The sequence below is a fragment of the Triturus cristatus genome, chromosome 6 (assembly GCF_964204655.1).
Source record: "Triturus cristatus chromosome 6, aTriCri1.1, whole genome shotgun sequence".
In the NCBI taxonomy this organism is placed as follows: domain Eukaryota; kingdom Metazoa; phylum Chordata; class Amphibia; order Caudata; family Salamandridae; genus Triturus; species Triturus cristatus.
In genome coordinates, this window is record NC_140589.1 from 613,037,096 (window position 1) to 613,062,139 (window position 25,044).

The 25,044-nt window shown below is 43.0% G+C and overlaps 1 protein-coding gene across 1 annotated transcript in view; it reads left to right on the top strand.

The window, feature by feature from the left end:
* LOC146817631 (uncharacterized) overlaps positions 1–25,044 on the top strand; it is a 289,744-nt gene that overhangs the window by 46,038 nt on the left and 218,662 nt on the right. Inside the window, exons 4-5 of the mRNA XM_085609647.1 lie at positions 15,478–15,580; positions 18,604–18,729. Coding sequence (XP_085465773.1) covers positions 15,478–15,580; positions 18,604–18,729 — 229 coding nt within the window. The remainder of the gene's footprint in view (positions 1–15,477; positions 15,581–18,603; positions 18,730–25,044) is intronic.

Sequence of the window (25,044 nt, forward strand, 5' to 3'; positions counted from 1 at the left end):
ACCTATATACAGAGAAAAACGGGGGAAACTCCTTAATGGTTCAAAGGGGTAGAAGGGTAAAATAGGTGCCAAAGGAACTAAAAAGTGAACAATATCAAAGCAAATATAAATGGCAAATCTTTATATACTTATTGGTATACATTTTGATCAGCAAGTGAAGTTTCGAACCATCGCTCTAACTTAGGAGAGCACAAAACGCAATGTCCCTAGGAGACAACGACTGGTGGAGGAAAGTTCGACATACAACAGATATTCAGACATACAGCTGGAATTGTGGTGTTCAACAAAGATATTCAACAAAGATATATTGCAGCGAAGGTGGTTAAGACTGCTCGTAATGTATAATGGATGCGTGTTTAATCCGCAAGGAAACTACTCTTTGAGCTATACCAATGGCGAGTTAGGATCAAAATGGCTCCTTTTGTCTAAGGTTGCGGCTGTTAATATAAGAGAAAATCAATAGCGAAGTATGGCGCGCTATTTTGAACATCATCAAGTGTGCCTCTCGTTTAGAATTGGCGTACAATATTAACTAAAGGAAAAATACCTGATAGTTTCAAAGTACGAGCTCCGTACGAGGATACAGGCAGCGTTAATACTAAACAAATGGAAACAAGAAGAAACCACACATTACAAGGGGGATTCCCCAGGTTAACGTTACGTGTCTTCCAGATGGTGTTGAGGTAGAAGGCTCCGTACCGCAATGGTCTGCTACGACTTGTGCTGACTCTGGTTTCCTGTATACACACGTAGGCTGGGGGTGTGTCTTAAATAGTGAGTCACGTAGAAATAGTGAAGGGATTAAACACGCATCCATTATACATTACGAGCAGTCTTAACCACCTTCGCTGCAATATATCTTTGTTGAATATCTTTGTTGAACACCACAATTCCAGCTGTATGTCTGAATATCTGTTGTATGTCGAACTTTCCTCCACCAGTCGTTGTCTCCTAGGGACATTGCGTTTTGTGCTCTCCTAAGTTAGAGCGATGGTTCGAAACTTCACTTGCTGATCAAAATGTATACCAATGAGTATATAAAGATTTGCCATTTATATTTGCTTTGATATTGTTCACTTTTTAGTTCCTTTGGCACCTATTTTACCCTTCTACCCCTTTGAACCATTAAGGAGTTTCCCCCGTTTTTCTCTGTATATAGGTACTAGTCCTGACGAAGTCCATCTGAATCAACCTTGGAACTTCTACTTGTAATTGATAAAAAATTTTCAATTCACTTTATTCACCTGTGGTCCTGAAGAAAGCTCCTTGACCTATGGGCTTTACATGAGCTGAAACATGTCGACCAATCACCACGTTTAATGTCGCAGAGGGTTCATTATACATCCAACCTGCAACTTGACCTTTTTTAACGTTTCCCCAGCACCTATCAGAATAAAGACTTTTTTTATAGGTAGCATGAGGAACAACTCCTTTTTATCACACACTTGAGCACTCTTCACTTTTTTATTTTATCATTTTTTCCCTGATCACTACTGGAGAATTCAGTGGTTCCCTCCGGGTGGAGGATGCATGGAATCAACCCAATGATGATGCTATCACGTATCTAAAGGCGGAGAACCAAGATATACCGCCCTAACATATCTTGACGTGATTGAGGGTTTTTTACCTATATCGGAGACAACCACTTGAACCCTGGTGCCAGTAACAAGTGATCCTTCCTCTTTTGATTATTTATGATTGAGTTGTTGAGCCTGTCCTAAAATTATTCTGTCAAGTTAAGTGGGCATGCAGAGTAAAGGAAGCCAGGAGACGCAATTTTCTTATGTTTAACCCAATACTGAGAAACAGAAGAGTTTAGGAGAGGCTGAACACACCAATGTCCGCAACTAATTAATCCCAAAATTAAAGATGTCTTGGAGCCCACACAATATTTGCTCCTCTGGTAACAGATATTCTAGGACACACATGGGGTGTGATAGCATAGCTATAGACAGAAAAATCCTGCCCCTGAGTTTCATCTTCAGTGTCAGTGGAAGCACTCCTTTACATCTCGTGACAGAGCACATCTATGTATGTATGTGTAGTGTCAGTTTGATTTAAAGTGTAATAAATGTATTTATTGAGCTGTGTACTAACACAAATTTATCAAGGGACTGAACAGAAAGCATTGACTTTTGGTGTTAATCAGAATATAACCCCACGTGGCTTAAGTGCACAATGTGCAACCAGGAAACCTAGGCTTAAATCCCAACTTCCCACTTGATGATGTTTTTTAATCGATGGCCCATCACTTTCCTTCAGTATATATCATTGTCCTTAACCAACCTGTTTGAGAGCAAATATGAGTAATTAAGTTTAGGAGCTACAAAAACCTCACCTATACATAGTTAACATAAATTAATAATGATCAATAAAGAAAAACAATTGATAAATTGATTGACATTATTATTTTAAAGCAATATGAACCCTATACATGGAGAAAATGACAAACTGACATGATTTGGGTAATGTGTGGCAATGTTATCTGGGCACAATGGTATTCTTGAGTGTTTCATGTTTAAAAAAATACTGTCAATGAATGTTCCTCAATTATGCAATATAATTGCACGTACTAAGACCCACCTGTAGTAGTAATCACAATCCTTGTGAGTGTGAACCACTAAATTCACTATCGCTATAGTACAGAGCAGATAGGCTTAACTTAGAGGCAATGTGTAATTATTTATACAGTAAGCAAACAGTAATAATGTCAAAACGCATTGCAAGAAAATTCCCAAACCTATTTCGAAAAATAGAAAATATTCTAATAGTCAAAATGACACCTAAAGCACAAAAATCCAAGAAAGGGAACCGGGGTCAAGAATTTTTTTAATTTTAATTACAAATAGCGAACATAAAGCACTAAGCGTCAACCAGGAGCATCTGGTTGCACCTTACTGGTACTGGGAGAAGTTAAGGCCGATCGTAATGGAACGCGGGACCGATACAGAGAAAAGGTTAATCCTGGTTGAAAGTTTTAGCATCGTACTCAGAAACGTTTATTGAAGTTGGCAATTTTCCACAAGACCAGACAGCAGGCTGTAGCCGAAGAGGGGCTTGTTGACGACAGATTGCCAGTAGACAAAGTCTTGGTGAAGCCACTGGTTTAGGCGGAAAAAGCTCTGAGTGGGAAAAGTACCAATTTCTCACCCAAGAGGCCCTCGACGTCAATTGGATTGCTTCAGCAGCTTCGGCCGGCAAACTTTCTACATTTGTACTTAGAAACATTTCTGCAGCTCAGATTTCCTCACCAGTGCAAGGCTGCATTTGAAGAGGGGTTTGTCAACAACAGATTCTGGTGTCGAGAGGACCAGCAGAAAGGGATGTGCTGCTGTGGAGAGGAACGTAGCAGGACCTGTGGGTATCTTTGTCCCAGCGGCAATGCACCTTCACTGAATCAGCTTAGCTGGTTGATCCCAGTTCCCCACTGGTTCTCAGAGTTCTCAAACGTTTTCAGGTCCCAGGTTTTAGGGTTAGGCAGGAGGTGCACACTTTGACACCAAACAGGGTCCAGAAGCTTGGGGGCAGCACTTGGGGCTCAAGACTCACTCCAGTAGAGACCAGAAACAGGAGCAAAAGGGAAAGTCCACTTAGAACTTGTCAGATGGAAATTCAGGAAAAAGGCCTCTTGAAGGTTGTTGTGTCCCTGTGGCTCAAACAGGATGTCAGCCTTAGGACCATTGGAGCCACGTCTGGGGTCCTGAGTACAAGGAAAGGAGGTTCATCCTTCCAAGGCCTTCAGACAGCAGGGCAGTCCTCTCCTGAATCTTCCTCATGTCCAGCAATGGTCTGGGGGGGGGGGGGGTACTGATATTGCCACATTTATGCCCAGTGCTAGCTTGTGGGTTGGGGAAACTTCTGGCCATTACCTAGTCAATGAGGTAATTTTCCAAAGGTTGACCCTACCCAGAATTGCAGCACTTCCTGCGTGTTTTACTTTAAACAATGCCACGGTGCCCTTTCTCCCTAAATCCAACATGGCAGAACCATTCTTCCACTGGTCAGAGTTCTCTGTGCACACCCTGTGTGTCTTTGGAAATGGGCAACCCTAGAGGCCACTCAAAACCTGTTCTGGGGCAGCTCCCCTTCCCACTGGGATTGCTGCTAGACTGACTAGAGTGGACAATAGAGTGGACAAGCCCTTGCTAAACTGAAAATATCTTTTAGGCTTTTTCAGTGTAAGGACATGTTTAATAATACTTTTTACATATCCTGCCTTTAACTATCATATACCCTACCTTTTGGGCACTATTGCCCGTCTTGGGAGTAAATTAATAAAATTTAAAGGGAAGGTTTAGGCCTGTCAACTGGGTGTGTTCTGACAAGCCGATTTGGCAGTTTTAAAACTGCACTGCCAGGCTACAATGGTAGGCCTGGTGTTGGGTTTGCTGTGAAACTGCAGTGGGTGGCACAAGGGGTGCTGCATCCAATTAGTGATATTTAGTATACAAATGTCATCATGTGCACAGGCACTTTACAACTTTTTATCAGGGGTAAAGTGCACAAAGTTCTAAGGCCCAAAACAAATAGTCACGGTAAACTTCTGGGGAGTACCATGCAAAAGATGGTCATTTCAAACAGTTTCCATCCCGCCATCCTATGCATTCTGGTCTTTGTAATTCTTTCTGTCCTCAAACCTTTCCAGGATCAAATACTGAAGTTGGCGCTCTGTGTGCTTTCATGGTTCATAATCCTTATGAATTCAATGATCTTACATATATAGTTCTAGGCTAACTTCTGTGTCAATTCTGATCTCAGTTCCTGTTTTTCTTGTTTCCCCACCTGTACTTTCTAATTTCTCTAATCTTTTTCTAGCCAACTCCCAGTGCAGCTTTCACTCTATTGTTGGAGCTCTCATCACGGGTACCTGGCTAATTATTTTCACCTGGCTTTCACCTCACACCTCTTCTCCTCCCCTACTAATTTTGCATCCCTAAGCTGCCAGCTCTATCTTCTCTGGGAGCTCAGTTCTCAGAGTTCTCTTGTCTGTCATTACTACGGAATCTGCATGAATTCTCATATAATTTGTTGCTCTTCTTGAAGGCCTTTTCCTACTTTGCATGTGCTTTGCACTTTTGGTGTTTCTTGATTTCCTGTTCATGTTGGTATGCATAATCACTGTCCTGGACTCTGGTGTTCCTTGTTCTGCCTGCATTCTTCCAGAGTTCTTCTTGTTTGTGTGCAGATTACCTTTTCTGCATCCCAGTGTTTCTATTCTGTCTGCATACTTCCAGTATTTTTCTTGTTTGTTTGCAGATTCCTTGTCATCTGTTCAAGAGTTTCTTGTAGTTGAAAACCTCACATCCTTGCTCCAATTTATTATCTGCCTTTTCAACTTTCCTATGTATGTCCTGTATTTCATGTTAGTTAGGTTGGTCTGTCTTCTTATGTTATATTCTGTCTTGCATTTCTCCTTCCTTATTTCTTAGAATCCATACCTGCTTTTCCTGAGCCCTCTTTCTGTTTCATTTATCTCTTCCCGTTTTCTTTTTCTCAGAAGCTAGTCCTGCCTTTCCTGAACACATTTTCTGAATTCTGTTCCTCCTGTTCTGCTCCCTATGTGTTCTCTTGTATTTGTGGCCACATCTTATTTATTATTACCAGAGGGTGCCAGTGAGTTCTGAGGCTTGTTGCCCAGTATACAGAGATTTGCTTATCACTTTTCTTCCATAAGTGCTGCTGAGTGTCACACAAGACTCTGGGAATAACTTCTTGCTTATACTTATTGTGGTCTCTTTTTTCAATTAAAGGCATACTTTTCCAGAGAGCATACAAACTATCAGTTATGATAGTTTATCTATAGTTCTTCAACTTTGAACTTTCCTATTGCCATATCATTGTTTATTATAAATGTGTTGTCTTTTTAGTTTTGTCTAATACACTTGTGCCTTCCAAATGTAAGCCAGTGTGTAAGAAAGCAGACTTTTTGAAAACTACCCTCTACATCTTATGCTAGTATGGGTACTCCCAAATCCAGAGATGTACAAATAGCTACTGCTCCCAAACTCCACATCTTATGCCCATTTCAGAAATACAAAGGTTTCCTTGATACCCATTTTTCACTGAACATATTTCACCATATGAATTGGTATATACTTCGCACACAATAAAAAAAACATTTTATGGTGCTGCTCAGTTGTTGGCTCTAGGTAACTTGAGTTCTTGGAGAACCTGCAAACCCTACATATCCGCACAGACAGTAGGGTCTAGAATATGTAATGGTATACTGCTTTTGTTATTCGGCAATTGTGACACATGAAAATGTTGTCACAAATGGCTGTCGTTTCCTACTCATTTTCAATATTTCTTTATTTCAACAAGTTGGTTTATTTGGGAAAAGCTTGAGGGATCTACACATATGACCTTTGCAGAATTTGGAATTTTGTCAACTTTCAGAAATCTATAGCTTTCCTGGATCACCCATTGGTTTCACATAGATTCCACTGCAAATTGGAAGTAGGTTGAGAGCACAAAAAATAAGAGAAATGGGCTACGTCTTTGAAAAATACTAAAACTTTTGTAAAAAATTAGGGGCCCATTACGATGGCAGGTGCATCGCAAGGGAGCCAGGGACCGACCGCTGAAGGTGCGGCGATTCCGCCAGTGGCATAAGGATGCTCCCGCCACACTGGCATGCACATCCCGCATTTTTTACATTACGGTGGGTGGTGCTGCAAGCAGCACCCGCCGCAATGTGAAAAATGCATGTTGTGCATTTGAATGCACAACGTGACAGGCACGGGGCGATGCCTGCCACCTTGTGCATTCAAATGTAGGGGGGTACCATAGGTACCCCCGAGTGCACCCCCACCCCCCCAAACACCCTGGGGGTCCACAACAGGCCCCCTAAGGCAGAAACCGCATGCCTTTCCATGGCGGCAGTGCCGCCATGGAAAGGCACATCTCTGCATTCATCCTAATATGGATGGTGGTGTCTTGCAGACACCGCCACCATATTGGAGCCCTTTTCCGGCTGGTCGCCTGTCTGACCGGCAGAAAACCGGCAGAAGGTCTTTCCGTCCGCCGTGGTCCCCCTGCCATCGTAGTATGGTGGGGGGAAATGGTAGGCGGGCAGTGGAAATTGGCGGGTGGATCACCACCGCCATACTGGCGGTGGCGATCCGCCCGCTATAATAATGACCCCCTTAGATTCTTTTTTCATCTCTACATGTTCCTGAAAGTTGGGAAGTTAGTGACCTTAGCACAGCAACCCACATTTATCAGGAGAACTTTTTTACAATTTGTTCCCAAAACTTATCTATATTTTTCCTATTTTCTTGGTCCCCTCTTCCAAGCTAATCCACAAACCCTGGGTACCTTTAAAATCCTCAGGCTGTTTGAAAAAAAGGACGCAAATTTGGCATGGATAACTTATGTGGAAAAAAAGTTATAGAGCCCTAAGCGCAAACTACCTCAAATAGCCAAAATAGGGCTCAGCACTGTGGGGAAAAAAGTCAAGCAGTTAAGGGGTTAAATACACCAAAAGAAGTGCACATTGCCCAAGTTGTCTTCTGTTAAATGCATTTAATACCTTGGTCTTTACAACATTTTTTCCTTAAATTTGAATATTTGCATAACAGAGCCCCCTACTCCGCTTAAAAATTATTTCTCTAACATGACCATACCAAAACTAGAAATCAAACAAAAGGGGTACATCTTCTCTGATACCTAAATTCATTCGCCCCATAAAATGTACAGTGCATACAATTGAAATTGCCTGCATAAACCAAATTAATCTCATACATTATATAACATTTACTATTTCATAATCTAATATTGAATTAGCAACAGGGCTTTGCCAACCCACCCAGAGGTAGTCAACCCCATGCTGTGCATGGCCCTGCTTGGCCATGCATCCAGCTCCCCGCAAGCAGCCACCTGAAGGCACCCAACCCCACTCCACACACGGCCTTTGGTTGTACAAAGCATGGAGTTAGCTTTCATCCCAGCCCTGCTTCAAACTACCCGCAGCCAGCCAACGGGGGCTTGGCCGGCCGCCAAACCCTGTGGAAAAACCCCCAGCAGGATGGCAACCCCATACACAGTCTTTTGCGTGTTCAGCGTAGAGTTGGCCTTTTGGCCCTGGGGACCCCATCCTCTGGACCAAAACATATATATGAAGAGGAGAGGGGCATGATGCCCATGGGGACTCCTTCCCCCTGAGCCAGTTCCAATAAAAAAGGGGAGGGGGGCAGGTGGCCCCCCTCCCAAAGCCCTCTTGAGCCCAGGGGACGCCATCCCGGGACAAAATCTAAGGGGAAGGGGGAATACATTCCTCCTCCCGAGCCTTACTAGGAAACGGGGACCCCATCTCTAGGGGTCCTTTTTTGTTTAAAAAGGAAGGGGACTGCACAGCCCCCTTCCCCATGCCTTATCAGACCCTGGGGACCCCATCCCCAACAGGGACAAAGCCATTTAAAAAGGGGAGGCGGCCCCCTTCCACAAGCCTTATTAGGCCCCCGGGACCCCAAATATAATAAAAAGGTTGCCATGTGGGCCTCTCCCTGAGCCTTAATAGGCCCTAGGGAAGCCTTACCCGGGGCTGTCCATTTTTTCAAAGGGGAGGAGGGCCATGTGTATCCCCTCTCCAAACCTTATTAGGCCTCAGGTACACCTTTCACCAGGGCAGAATCACATTATAAAGGGGAGGGGGCCATGTGCCCTCCCTCCCCGAAACATACTAAGCCACTAGGACTCCATCTGCTGGGACTGTATTTCATTACAAAGGGGAGGGGTGCTGTGTGGCCTCCCTCCTTGGGACTATTTTGGACCTGGGACCCCATCCCCCGGAGCTGTCTGTTTTTTCAGAAGGGGAGGGGGGACAAGAGGCCCACCTCCTGACCCTGTATCATGTTACAAGTGGGTCCCCCAGTGCCCTTCCGGGGCAGCCACCATACGCAATGTTGGTGGCTGCGGGGGGAGTCTCAGGGCCACGCGGCCCCAGCCAGCTCCTCGCATGGTGCGTGAACCGTTATTGCTCCTGCCCAGAGGGAGAAGCTATTTATGCTGCTCCCTCTGGGTGGGAGAAAAATGTTGTTCTGCTTCCCAGCCTATTCAGTGCTGGCACAGAAACAGAACACAAGCTTGCTCCCCACTAGCTGTAGCATTTTTAAACGTCCTGCCAGCTGGGAGCAGACTTAGTGCTTGTTCCCATTTTGCAGGAGATTTAAAAATGCGCCCGCCAGACAGGAGCAAATACATGTTTCTCTGCCCGTGCAGGCAGCGACACTGCTGTGTCCTGGGTATGGTCTCCCTGGGTCACAGTAAGTGAGGCAGCTCCATGGGGTGGGGTCCCCAGGGCCTTTTTTGAGGCTCAGGGAGGGGGATCACGCACCCCCTTCCCTTCATGAATGCTTTGGGCCCCATGGGATGGTGTCCCCAGGACTGAAAACGGCTTAGGGAGGGGACCACGTGCCCTCCCTGCTTAAAAGCATTGGACCCCGGGGATAGAGTTCCTGGGACTGAAACGGCTCAGGAAGGGAAGGCCCTCCCCTTGGGAGGGCCCTCCCCTTAAATATACCTGGGCACAGGAGATGGGGTCCTCGGGCCCAAAATGGGCTGAGGAGGGGGGCCCTATTAATGATCCCATCCCCATACATAATTTAACAAGCATTGGCAAAGACAAAATGTTTTTCCCATGCAAACTCTATCGGCTTTGTCAATGGCTATTTACACTTTAAAAAATATATATGAGCTATTCACTTTCAACACTGCAGCCTACCTGAGAAATGCAGAGAGGAGAGGATGTGGCGTTATGCCAGAGCTGCTGATTTCGGAGTTAAGCAAACTGCAGAAGTTGAGTTTATCCAGAGCAAACAGACTGACTTCTTATAGTCCAGAGGAAGGAAATGCTCAATCCTGGCCAAAGCATGTATTATAATTCATCATCTTAAAAATATTGTACATTGTTTAATACGGCTGTTTAATGGAAACCCGGCATGTACGTTTGAAATGTACCTTAGAAAACCATAATGAATGCACTGCGCTATGTTCACGTGTGCCAGCCCTGCATCTCCCACTTTTGGACGTGTTCAACTATGTCCAATGATAAAGAGGCAGTTGCAAACCATGCCCTGGAGTTAACCCAAGCCTGTCTATTTTGAGCAACAGCTGAAATGGACAGCAGGTCCACATAGAAGGAGAGCAACGTACAAAATGGACGGCGCTGCTTTGGAACACATAATGGGAATGCATTTTAATTTTGCGTTCCAAGGCGCGCCAGCCATCTTGTATTCTGATCTTAATGTCTATCAATACAGAGCAGATATGGAGATAGGAGAGGATGTGGTGTACAGGCTAGATCGGCTGACATTGAAGCTGGGGAACCAGGTACGAGTCTCGGCAGGAGGCTCAACATCTTGTGATTCTGGCCAAATCACGTAATTACTCCGTACCTGTGATTGTGTTCATTTGTAATGCAACCTGTGGTCATGTAAAGCGCTCCAATACCTTCGGGTCGAGTTTGTGCTATCTAAAATTGTAAAAAAAGAAAATGTTTAAAAAAGAACAGCAGGAAAGGGTAGTAAACGAACACAAGAGAGTGTGGGCCACAACAGCGGGAGGGGGAAGGTGATAGCTAGCACAAACACTGGGCAATGGAAAGGCAGAAAACATGCACTCGTATGGAGTGCAGGAATGACATTTTTAAAAAAGTACCTCAGAAGTGTACGGCCAGTGGAAGGACACTGTCCACCTGCCACTGACTGCCAACTGGAAAAAGTACTTGGTCCAAGTGCCAGGGAACAGCAAAATAACCATCACACCAGCATACCAAGACCATTGTCTTTGCCAATGTTTGTTTTGTTTGTAAACTTTCCGGAAGTGGCAATGCAGCTGCAGCAAGTATGTAAAACAAAGATTATCATCTTATGTGGTCACCTGGGTCTCATACCTGTGAATGGCTCTTCTGCTGTGAGAAAGATATTCCTTCCAGACATGGGGACAAACGGGGCAGAAGTGTAACAGGATGGACCATCCTTGCAGGATGGCTAGGGCAGGAGTTGAACCCAGCCATGTATTACATTTCAAAAGACCTTGCCTGCAGCAGACACAAAAGAACCTGACAATAGAATTTTGTCACCGCAGACATTGGGGAGCCAAGCCCAGGAAGGACAGGAGAATGGGCTCCCATGTGTCCCGTGTGTTGCACCCCACACAAAGGCTGACACTGGTTATTAAAAACGGCACACTCAGGCCCCAAATCAGATCACTTCCTGACCTGTGGAAGACTCAGAAGAAGGACTGTCCTGCTGCTCTGCTGCTGGAAGGAATGCCCTGCTGCCTGGAAAAAATGCCCTGCTGCCTAAGGAAGAAAGAATAGACCTGCTCCTTGAACCCAGGCCCACCAGAGGGCCTGCAAGGGCTGACCTCCTTTCTGAACTACAGGGACACAACACGCTCCAGAGACCCTGCAACTCACCTGGCTGCTATTACTGGTCCCTGCTGGAGTGAGTCCTTGCCCTCAAGTGCCACCCCCATACCCTGGGCCCTTGGTGTGGTGCTACAGGGCCTCCTCCTACAAAAGCCCAGAACCTGGATCTTAGAAAGATTTTCTGTAAAAAGTACTCTGAAAATTAACAGGAGGCCGGGACATACCAGCAAATCAATACCATGAAGGTGCATCGTCGGTGGGATTGATTTTACTGCAGCTCCCGCTTTGTTCTTCTCCGCAGCAGCTAATCCTTTTCAGCAGGATATCCTAATTAAGGTTTCCGGCCTCGTTGAGCCCTCTTCAGCTACAGTCCACAGCCTCTTTGCACTAAAGAAATCTAAGCTCCAGAAAAACTTCTAAGTTGGAAGGCAGAAATCTTCACTGGACTCCAGTATGGCCAGCACCCCATTGATGACGATGACTTCTGCAGCCTGAAAATGCATTTTTTTCCGCTTAGAGCTTTTCCTACCATTGTCAATGACTTCATTGATATGTCGTCCAGTGGCGACCTATTGTCAACGACCTTCAGTCAGCTACAGCCTGCTGCTGAACCCATTGAGGACTTTACCTTCTCCATGAAATCTTCAGCCTGTACTTCTCCCAATTTGCAGAACCATAATAAGACTCACATTCCAGGACGCCAGGTTATGCATCACTTGTGGCCAAGTAGGCCCTGTTTGAACTGTGCCTGCCCAACGGGGTCTGACAGCTTCCACAACAGAAATGTTCCTGTCAGGGTCAGTCAGAGAGATCGAGTCAACAAACAAGGCTTTTGATCTATAAACTACTACTGGACAGTGGGGGGAAAATGTTCCATCATCTAATGTGATTCATTTAAATATCAATTTTGTTGCCCAAGGACAGTCCATGAACACTCTGCCTATTAGCTGACAAGACATACAAAAACCTTGGTCTGATTAACTCTTTGATGTCTGCCTGACACCCTTTCATAACACAGCTATCACAAAAGACTTTGTTGGTTGGCCAGGCCCTGTTGCCAACTCAAGGTGTGCACATCCAGATTATGTGAGCAGTGAGGATTTGCAAAACAACATGCTGGGCGCAGGACCTGGCCCTAAGCCTCTGACTGTGCATAGCAGGATTGGCTGCATGGTGGGTAGGGCGTATGACCTGACTGCATCGTTTCACTAGATAGATAGATAGAAAATCTTTATTCGATTTTTCAGACAGAAAGAACCATAAAAGCACATTGACAAATAAAAGACTTGATGTACAGAGGTAAAAAACCCAAGTGTTAAATATGTATTAATAACGACAGACACAATTAAATATGTATCATAATAGCAGCAATTCTAGACAATTAACTCGCCCTGGTGTTTCTGAGTTTTAAAGCAGATTTTAGAAAACCCATCAAAAATAATGTACTTTCGGGGTTTAACATTTGTAAATAATAAAGGGCTGGTCTAACCTGGGTAAAGTTCTGTTTTTTTAAAAGGGGCTTTAGATAGAGCCTCCGGGGTAAATCGTAAAAGGGACAAATAAATAAAAAGTGCACCAAATTCTGCGGAGACTCATTGTCGCAGCCGCAGTTTGGCAGCACTTGACCACGATGACAACCCCTTGGAACAGTTAGAAGGAGATGAAAATAATCCAGCCAGAACCTGATTAACAAGTGTCGCTCGAAGCCCGACAAAGGCCAAGATAAATAAGGCTCCATTAGAGGTGTAGTTTTCAGCATGGCATGTTTTCGAACACTCGGTTTAATTAATTCCGCCTCTTCGCGATTCATTTGTCGTGATAAGGAAAAGGTTTTCCTCACAAACTCTACATCAGACGGTGTAATCGACTCAGGATTAAAAAAGATTTCTGAGCGCCCCACGGCAGAAAAGCAGTCCTTCAGATATTTTAGCGAGGGGATTTTAAGCATATTATCCATGAATATTGCTTCTCTTAGGAGTAGGTGGTTTAAAATCAACTCTTTATTTAGCCAACATTTTAACCAAAAAGTTAGTGGCCGTAGTGCTAAAATGTCACTAATAAAAGGTGTACCAGTTTCTTTGTGCACTATTTGGTTAGGAGTCCCCTTTGGGACCCCCAACAATTGTTTCAGGAAGATGTTTTCTGCCACCACGATATCATTAACTGCTGCATGCCCCCAAAGTTCACTGCCGTAACTCCCTATTGCCACACTCTTTGCCTGATAGATCTTTAGTAGTGCAGCAATGGGTCGTTTACCCATTTTCCTGGCGAAATTAAATATTGCAGCGTTAACCCGAGTTATCTCCCCCCTTTTCCTTTGGAGTAGTGGTCCCCATTTCAACTGATCGTCGAATAACACTCCCAAATAAGAGAATGTTCTCGTTGTGGGGACCTTCTCATCGTTAACCCTAAATAAATACGGTTTCTTAGGGCGCTGCCCCACCTGCATTATGAAAGATTTGGTGTTGTTAATCGATAAGTCACGGGCAACCATGAAACTATGAAAGGCATTTAATAGGGTTTGAAGACCTCTTGCGGTCCTAGCCATAAGAACGGCGTCGTCCGCATATAATAATACAGGCATTCCCTTGCGGCCGACATAGGGGTAATCGGTACCAGTATTTAATAAAAACTCCTCCAAATTATTAATATAAATTAAAAAGAAAGGGGGCCAAAATACAGCCCTGCCTAACACCCCTGTGAACACTAAAGTCCCTTGACACCCTTAGATCCTGTGAGTCACTAGCTGAATGGCCCTTTGTAAGATAGGATACACATAACACTGCTACCCTTTTAGGCCAGAGTAATTAATAGCAGTTGAGATTAATTCAAGCATTCAACCTAGCGCTTTTTTTGCTAGGCAAGGCACTTGAAGAACAGTGTATATGCCCAACAAGGATCAAGTGCCTAATGTGCCAATGGGTTCGAGCTCCCTCTCACCGTGGAGACTCAAGAAGGCTGAACCGGTAAAGGGTTGCTTATGTTCCCAACTAGAAAGGACATGGTCTAGAAGTTTGGGCTCGACTGTACCAACTGGATCAGGCCCCGGTCTAAGGGCTAGTCTCTGTCTGGATGGCATAGTGGGTAAAGCAATGATGAACTAGAACTCAGCCTGATTATTTACCAGGTATTATCCAGAGTGTTGCAAAAAGTGGAGGTTTGCAAAATATAAAAACAGCTTAGCACCAACAATGTATTACACTAACTTCTATCAGGTTTCTGTCCCAGCCACAAGACGCAGAAGGCCTTGGTAAAAATATGGGATCATTTGCTGGTTATGGTGAATAAAACAAACAGTGTCTGGTATGCTAGTCTATTATGATCTGTCTACTGCCATCTACTCTATGTTCTCTGGCACTATGAAGATATATGATATGAGACCTCCCCACCCGATCCTTGGTGCACCCACCTGTCTGTAGCAGCACTCTGGACTCCACTTAATCATAACTATATTTTGTGTGCGACCACCGCTACCCACCAGCAGTGATACTCATAGGTGCACCTTGTCCAACAATATCATATTTTGTATTGTAATTATCAAACAACGAGCCATGAAATTACAGTGGCACATTAGGTCATGATAAACGTTGCATCACATTTCAGAGCCATATCATTGGTGTATATTGATACGAACTGAAGTGCGGGTTCCACCAAATCACAAATTTTAATTGAAAATACTTCCATGCAAGTTACTATTGTATGTTCATTGAATTGTCTTTCCAGCCCTGAGGAAGTCGTGGGTTAATCCCAGACTACGAAACACGTGTTGGCTGGATCAAAGAGTGAAAATTAAAACACAAGAAATTATTTTAGACTAATATTGTGCAACGTCCTTGTCTTATTACAGCAAATGATGATTATTGTATGTGTGCTCGGGCATGTGTGCAATTGTGAGGTCAAACATCTGTTGCTGCAGTGTATCAGTGGATCCTTACCGACATTCTGGGGCTGTTCGCAGCTCCAGGCCTGTCATGAGACAAACACTTGTGATGGGTTCGAGCGCAGGGTGCAGGGGCGGGTATGCACCTGTATCATTTATGGCACTGCATTGAAAGAGCGCGAGCCATGGCACTCTCTGTTTATTTATTAATTGTACTTCTTTTCAGATCACAAGAGCTCGGATCCTGCCTGCTGTCAGCCGTCGTTGATTTAAGAACAGCTGCATCAGAAGTGATTACTCTCATTACAAACAGTCTGCTGCGAGCACAGGTACACATTCGATGTCACATACTACTTTCAATGTTTTGTGCGCGAGGAGGACTTTCCGTAAGAGTCTCAGAACAATGGCCTGCCTCCAGTACTCAGACCCTACAGATATGGTGGGGTTCATCGCATGCTGTAATGTAAAATGATTCTTAGAGGAAAGCTATCAGTGGCACAGCGTTCATGAGTGAATGAGTATGTGGAGTTACTGAACTCTACAAGCGATCACATCTCTCCCTATCTGCAGTTTATTTACCTTGGGCACGTGCGTGATTGTCGCACTGGAGTGACACTTCGCCCCTCCGGTGAACTGTGTGTACCAGGTAGTTCGTAGTATTAACCCGTGGAGCGCCACTGTGGGAGGAAGGTCGACCCTCATAATGGGCAGCACGTCATGGGCGAGTTCTGTGATTAGAAAAAGATGCAGTAAATACCCGGACATGAAGATTTTGGAACAAAAAACACCTAACTCAGCATGTTAATTCCCATTTGTTAGCAAAGCACGGGAATCACCCGATACATTCCAATCCCACGGTCCTGGATTTTATCGCGTGGGAAAGATGACGCGCCGCTATCTGCGCACACGTAAACAGGGCCAGAGGGTTATCTTTCTTGTCCATATGACCCACCGATAACTGAAATTCCCTAGAGAAAGATTCGGTCCTAAGCATCGGCCTTCGGCCACTCCCACATCTCCAAATAAATACTTCTGGCCAGGCTTAATACTTTCAATGATGCTTTTACCCAGAAGCAATTTTATTTCTTGAGACCCTTAAACAATTCACTCCAAGTGATGAGGCGCTGTGCCCAGTCCTCTGACGTCAGCGCATCTCTTCTCTTTTCATGCACTGCTGCCTTCCTTCTCTCCCACACGCGAGGCGGAGGAAGGCACGACACAGGAGCAGTTGCTGTATTTTGTATTGACTGGAGTTTTGCAGGCAGTTTCTGAGCTCGAACATATATAGGCTATTGGAGTAATCAAGTCTACAAATGTTTAGAGCCTGAAACCCAGGTCTGTGGTGCTATCCCAGGAGGAAATGTGTCATCGTTTTCAACATTTTGAAAAAAATCTTAAAGTAAGCACTTGGTCTATTTAAAAGCCGAGATTCTTACCAGTGATGCTGGGAATGGAAAGGACCTCAGCGTCTAAAAGGCCTGAGCAGATAGATTGTCCCAAACCTACACTTCCATTTGTGAGTGCTGAGCTAGAGGGCACTGCAGGGCATCCATGTGGCCAATTCCAACACACTAGCCTGACTTGATGACTTGGTTCAGTCAGCGCATCAAGGCGAATAAGGAGCTGGGTGTCATCAGCGTACATCATAAAGATGCAGACAAAGGATCCAATCAGATGAAGTACCTGAGCCAACTAGATTTTGAACAAATGGGGGGCGGGGCTTTGACTTCAACTCTGTAACCGATTTAAATGCACCCCATGGAAAATGGTGTTGAAAACTGCAGGCAGTTCCAATATCCAATGCAATTCATCAAATACTGCTGCATGTGCCTACTTTGTATTAGAAGATATTCTAAAACTGTAGGGTCCAAAATGGTGCTAAATGTTTTCAAGTATTTTAATGGGAACTCACAGCAGTAAAATTGGGCTGTAGTTAAAGGGAGTGTTCTATTAACTGGCATGCTTCCAACTCAGGGGGCCATGATGGTCAAAAGAGGAGCTCTGCATTGCAAAGTCAAAGCAGGAACACGCTTTTCAAACCTAAAGGAATAACATGGGCAGAGAAAACTTCCCGGGTTGAACCTCATTTGATAGAAAACGTAAGGACTGACAAGAGATCTGGGGTCAGAAGGAGAATACTAGTGAATAAGTGAGCTAAAGACAAGTAGTTCTTGCAAATGTGTCTGTTGTGATCGTTTTCAGCTATAGTTTATGAGTTTAGACTAAAATTGACTTGCTGTGTCGATTCTCTAAAAAAAAAAACAATTAGCTAGTTCAGTGCTTAGTTCAGTAGGTTGAGTGAAAGAGGGGTCAATTTTTAATAATCTCTTTTGAGGATTTAGATGAGAGTCTGGATCTTTTATTTTAAGAAATTAGACTTGGCCAGTCCAATCATTGGCTTATAGTGATGTAGAGACATATGAAAAACTAGATTACTTTCTGTGCTATAGTCACGTTTCCATTGCCGTTCTAACCGTTTGCAGTCTTTTTTAAGACCAATTAGATTAGCTGAGAACCAAACTCGAGGGTTTAGGACGGTGGGAGACCCATGTCTCAATGGGAGTCAGTGTATCACTGAAGGAAATGCACTTAGCAAAGAAGCCAAACATTCACATTATCATTGATTATAAGTGCATCTTTATAGCCATTGTTAAAAATTGGACTCAAGGCATCCGACGCTTCCAAAGAGTATTTTGTTATTTTGTGCCTTACGGCTTCTTGGTGGTATATCTGAAGTGGACAATTCAGCTTCCAGATTCACTGCAGAACGAAATTGTCTGTCGAGGGGGAAGCGGAGAAACTATTAAATCCCTGACGTTTTCCAATTCACTATATGAGGTGGGCGGTATGACATTTGACTTGAGTGGGGCCGTTCATAAAGTGAGAGTGCCCGCATTCTAATACAGGGGCTAGTCTGCATGAACATTTACATTTCCAAAAATGTGCAAATTCCATTTCTCTTTAATGCTTTCCTCATCAAATTAAATGGAAGCTGTAGAACCTTAAAATGTGTATATTAGTGCTGAAGGAACTGATTTGTCTAATTACATCTGTTACTAACTGGCTTATGTTTTCCCGATGCTAATGCGAAATGTCCTTCAATCTCAAAGCTTTTGCTCTGCTATTGTGTAACATTGCTGCGTGTTTGTGTGTGTGTGTAATGCTTTAGAATTTCAGGCTCAATACTTTTCTTCTGCTATTGTGTAACATTGCTCTGTGTGTGTGTGTGTGTGTGTGTGCGCGCGCGCGCATGTGTGTGTGAAATCCTTTAGTCAATATAAAATATCAAATGAGTTCTGAATTTTAAGGATTGTTTAAGTAGAATGTAAACTTTCCTTTTCTGTTTGTGAAGCACCGTCTTGGAGGAGTTTTTGGAACATTCTATGCTCTCCAACCTCGAAAAAGACACTTGAGAAAGTTATTATTCAAGTCTCTAGGTCTACGCAGAAATAAATCGCGATTGGAACCTCCATTTAAGGTATGATACTCAAATGCACCTGCAAATAGAGATGTCATTTTTATTTTGTAATGTATGAAAATGATACGTTGTACTTGAATTGCCAGTCATTGAGCTCGACCCTCTCTGCAGTCTAATATAGGAGCCAATCAAATCTTTTTTTTCATATTTTTTGGAACGAATTTCAATTTGAATTTGCAAGCTTTGGAGCACTCTTAGTACTGCACTCCAAGCAAGCCTTGTAAAGAAAGTGGGCCTGCAGCAATGCTCTGTGTATCTTGTTACTATTTATAGCTGTATCAGCGTGCGATTGACGGCTGCCAGATTTGTAAAATAGGTTAAGATAAGTTAGTAACTTTGCAGAAGCTTTTTTGCCTATACATCATATCTTAATCAGCCCATATTTGACCAAACATATGGTTTAGTGTACACTTAGGATATGCATGCCAAGCTTCGGATATTGACCATAAACCCTCTGTATGGCCCTCCAAGACAACTTAATGCCCTGTGTGTCTGTGGCAGCACTATGTAACGTCCAGAATTGGATGGGGTGTAAGACAGTAAGCAAAAGAAGATACAACCATTAGAGGGTAGAGGGATGAGGTGGTTTCTAAACACTATTTCTGAAATGAAGTGAACGTATCAACTTTGGGCTACTGAAGCTGAACTGAGGGCCTGATCACGAGTTGAGGCGTTATTTGTCGCCCCTGATAAATAACGATACTACCGGGTACGTTAAATAACACCAAATATAAGTATATGGGGAATAACATACAGATACTGGTGTTTAACGCACCGAAATCCACGAGATACAGTAAATACCATATGTTTTCCACTGTCAACATTTCTGAAGGTTTGACATGTTAAAATGTAACAAATGTTAGGTTATTTAACACATCCAATAATTATCGGATGCGTTAAATGAAACAAAATCCGCAATTCCATTCCATGCATAAACAGTGGCATTTAGCGAGCCACTCATTATTATACCCTCTGGGTCTTATTTAGAGTTGGGGGGCTGCCAAAATGTAGCAGATGCCCCGTCCTGCCTATTAAGAGTGTTTTGGTGTTATTTACACTCTAAATGTGGCGGAGAAGTCATCCAGCACTTTTTTGCAGACTTTGCGCTCGGCAAAACTCCAAATGATGCTCAACTCCTGCATTAAAAGTGAGTCACAAAATTCCTACTTATGCAAAGTTTATTGCATCCGGTAACTGCTGGGTACAATAAACTTTGGATTGACTGTTCATATTCAATTGGGCAAAGCTGCTGGAATGTAACAGTGGACTGATGCTCAGTGAGTACCTGGATATGCAGGTTTCAGTAAGCACCAAAATCTGCACGTTCATGCCCCTTTATTGGGGAAAATCTTGTAGTAGATACCATTTATCACACCCAATAAAACACGACCCCGGTGGAATTAGATCTTATGAGGTGTGATAAATACCGTTTCAAGCACTGGACCACTTGTATTGAGGGACTTGGAGAGTACGTACAGTTTGGTGGATGCGGATATAAGCCAAAAAAAAGCGGATGTCCCATCCATGATATTTAGAGTGTATAGCCATGCACAGACTTTACATCTGGCGGTTAGGACAGCCACCTCTGCAAAACTCGAAGTCACTCCCTTAATTGAGAATCCAAAATGTCTCATTTGACCAGTGTTCAAATGTGTTGAGCTGGCTTGGACTGGACAAGAGATAGAGGGAGGAACATGCATTTTAATGCGTTAGGTGTTTGTGGTCCATGGGGACAATCGGACACGTTAGGTGGAAGCCAGATCGTGGTTAAGGGCTCACTTCATTCTAGGCTGTTAATGTAGATATCATTAGTTTAGGAATCGGAGTGGAGATCATTATGTAAAATGACCTCTACAATGGACAGATGCACCCAGGGAAACCATCCTTTCTTCTCATAATGAGAGTAAATGACCAGTACTGATTAGGGCACTCATGGGAAAGGCTGCAATGGCACAATTGTCTGCATGGAACAGAGGTCTTCAAACTGCGAGGTGGGCTCCCCTGGAAGGGGCCTCAAATCCTTCCACAGTGGGTGCCAGGCTCTTGGCAAGAGGAGCATTTACTATGCCCCCGTGGCACCAAGGCAACAATGCTGACAACAATGCTGACAACAGTGAACAAATACAGAGTTCCAGTAACCACTATGTAATGGATCATCAGTCATTTTCCTCTTATGCCTTCTAGGTATCAAAGTGTGGAGGGGGGGCGTTGATCCAAATGCCCCTCGAAGTCCCTCACACTGTGGATACTTTTATACTTTCAGGAAACCGGGCTAATAGCAGAATAAATATTTGATTGGCATTTTAAAAGGGTATTTAAACATTACTGCAATGTTTTATTTGCTAAATATGTTCTGAGCCGATGAGTTTTTAGAATTATTATGAGAATGTATGTTTGTAATTTGGGGGGGGGGCTATGATTTTTTTTTGTCTGAGGGCCACCACTACATTAAAACTGTTGCCATATACCTTACGTAAATTAAAGGCATTTGTGTGGATTTGCACATGTAGAAATTTCTAGCCGTTCTAAGAAAGCACAACATCTCTTAAATACAATCCTTAGTGGAAAAATAAGTTAATGAATCAGGTTTGTGCTGAGAATGTACCTATACAGCATGTCTTGTTAAAATGTTTGACTGTTGTAAACTAAGTCTTTAGGCCACAACATGTAATTAAGATCCAGTGTTTGTGCCTGAGATCCCTTGATTCTCAGCACTGTAAATTTAGAGCTACATGGTTACTCAAACGCGCAAATAATAATCAATAGAGAAGGTGTATAAAACTCAGTGCAAACAAATGCAAATGAATGGCACCCCCAAGGCTGCGCCAGGCATTCAGGCAAAGCTTGAAGAAAATAGCAGGATCTGCACAAACCCTCCCTCAGCTTGCTCTTGAGTTAATCCTCAGCACTGTGCTCAATAGGGGTTTGCACCTTTGGCTGTGCACAGCAAGGACTGGCTGAAGGGCCACTAACCCAATAGTAGTGTGCATTAGAGGTTGGCCGTAGGTTGGGGTTTTGGCCAGGCCCTGTGCCCAACCTTCTATGAGAGACCAACATCTATGGCGCATGGCATGAGGCCAGCTTCCAGCATCCCATATTACTACAGTTGCACGTGCTTTTAAGAAAATAAATTGGACTAATAAACGAGCCACAGGTCAGCAAACCACTTAAAAAAAAATGTTTTTTTTGTTTGTTTTTAAATTTCAGGGCCTGGTGGTCCCTTTGGAGCCTCTCCACACGACCTGCGGTGCAGAGAATGTACTCCCTGACCCCTTTGCCACCTTTCATTTCTTTTCTCATGACAGGAGCACCAAGCATTGCATCATGTAATGGCTACCACAAAAGAAATATTCTTGCCGTGGCTAGCTAATTTGAGCCCTCTGGTTCACTGACTGATGTTTGGATCTGTGAACCTTCACTGGACAACTAGAGAACAGGCTTCCTGGCTCTGCTGGAGCAGTCACACAAACCTTCCATTGAAAGCTAAACTTTTTTGACCTTCTCTTTATTTACTACCTTCACTGGACAGATCTGCACAAATCTTTAAATGGCAAAACGTAGTCACTTCTGCTATTTCATTGGAAAGTGTCATGCACATTTGTCAAATGGCACAACGTTGATGAAGGCCAAGTGAGCCGAAACACGTTTGTTAGTTTGGAGGGTTGAATGTTGATTTCAAAATAAATTAATGAAATAAATCACAAAGCCTGGAGTGCCCAGCGTTTTTCTGCAAGAGTAAAGGTGTTCGCGAGTACTTCCTAGTGAGCTGGCATCACCTGCTGCGTGGAGAGCAGCAACGATTGGCGGAGAGTGGTTCACAAGAGATATATACATGTCCTCAGGCAGGCCCACGGCGAAGTGTATGAAGCCCATGTCGTCCGATGGTGGCGATTCATTGATGATATTTGTATTATCTGGAATGGGTCACTTGAATCAGCCAACACATTTGTAAAATGTGTCAATAACAACAGTCTCAATCTTCAATTTACTGCTCAGATCAGTTCAGAAAAAGTTACATTTTTGGATGTAGAACTATACATTGAAAACAGCATGCTACGAACTAAGCTCCACAGAAAAGCGACAGCGGGCAATGCAATATTGCATGCCCAGAGTTCTCACCCTCGTCACCTTTTGAAAAGTATCCACTATGAGGAATTCTTACGTATAAGACGTATTTGTAGTTCCAACAATGATCTGGTGAGCTGTCAGAACAAATCCTTTGACAGATTTTTAGCCCAAGGATACAAGAGTAATGATTTGAAGCATGCTTTGTCCAAAGCTAACAGAATGAACCATAATGAATATCTGGGAACAGTTTCCAATAAGACTATGCGTAAAACTATCATTACATCCTCTGAGCCCCTGTTCGGCTAATCACCACCTTTTGCTGTCAGGACAAAGAGATACGAAAGGTCATTTATAAGAACTGGCCTATAGTCCAAACTGACCTTACTATGTCACAATTGGTCCTCAATCTACCTCAGATTACATTCAGGAGGGCACGCTCTATGAGGGATGCCCTGGTGAGAACGAGCCCAGAGATAACTAAGACAGGTACATGGCTATCCAAACGCACAGGGTTTTTTAAGTGCAGTATGTGTAGGCCCTCAAATTTGGAACCACCACGTCTGAGTTTACTAATGCTTTTGAATCTAACCCTACTAAAATATCTGTTTTTTTCACTTGCAAAACAGATCACGCAGTATACATACTCGAGTGTTTGTGCAAGTTGAAATATGTTGGTAGCGCGAAACTACAGTTATTCACCCGTATTATACAACATCTTCGTGCTATCGTGAACTCGCACGCCAGTTACCCTGTGGCTCGCCATTTCAAATTAGTTCACTACAATAACCTGAATGAGTTAAGGTATTTTGTTATAGATGCGGTACCCAAACTATCGAGAGGTGGGAATAGAGAGAAAAGATTGAGGCAACTGGAATCCCATTATATATTATTACTTTTTTTTTTTGTTTAAGAAATTTTTATTGAATTTTTAAAAACGATAAAACACAAAATACATAAAGAATACAATCAGATAAGAAATCAAAATCGCACTTACAAATTGTAGTAAACCAGTAAATAAGAATCAAAGTACAATAAACCCATATAGAGATCAAACAATATCAGAAAAGGAGGAAAGAAGGAGGGAAAACGAACTAAGGAAAGAAAAGAAAGAAAAGTAAAAAGGCGAGAAAAGGTCAAAGCAATAAAGAACAAAAATCATAGAATATGAATCAAAGAATAGCAAATGTCCTAAGACCATATAATATATCCGGTAGATGTACCAAATTAGGGAAGAGGAGCATGTAGAGAGAGATAAGAAGTGAAAGGTAGCCAGAGAAGATCAGATTTAATTTTTTGGGAGATGAGAGAAGGAGAGATACTAGCAATACGGTGTTCATCGCAAATAAAATTCCACCACATTAATAAAGATATTTTCGAATTGTCTTTCCAAGCAGATAAAATGACTTTAAATGCTAATGCAATAAAAAGATCAAACAATAAAGAGACAGACGAGGAATCATCCAAATCAGATGATGAAGAACCTAAAAAAACATTATGAAATGACAAATTTAGATTACAATCAAAAATGATCATACATTTTGACCAAACTAATTTCCAAAAATTAAACACATTAGAACAATCATAAAGGAGATGTCTCAAAGTGCCAGTATGTTTAGAACAGGACCAGCATAGTGGAGACGCGGACGATGAGAACTTGGATATACAAACAGGAGTAATAACAGCTCTATTATAAATAAAATACAAGGATTGAGTTATACGAGCAGCTGCAGAAATTCTAAATAACTTGGTCCATATCTTATCCCAGACATCTATAGTAAATGAGAGAGATAGGTCTACTTCCCAGGCCAACTCAATAGAAGATTTGGGTCTCTCTGTTGTATGTGACAACAATAATTTGTAGACAAGAGCTGCTTTAGGTTTATGCAAGGTGAATAGACTATATAATGGTGATGGAGGAGTAAGGGATGGTGCGGGGACAGAAGAGTCAAAAGATGCTAACTGAGTTTGTATAGCAGCTGAAATTAAAAGATACTCGGTATGAGAGGTGTCAGGTAATTGGAATCGTAGCTGTAAATCCAGGAAGGGAATAACAGAGTGTTGAAAAATTAATTGATGAACAAAAATAATGCCCTTCTCCTTCCAGTGTTTGTAGTAAAAAGATTTACCCTTGTATCGAAGAAATTTATTATACCAGATAGTAGAAGAAAGGAAACTTTGAAAAGGGGTTAAACCCTTAGTAAATGTATTATATAATAGATTTTGGGAATATTTTATAGTAGGGTTATT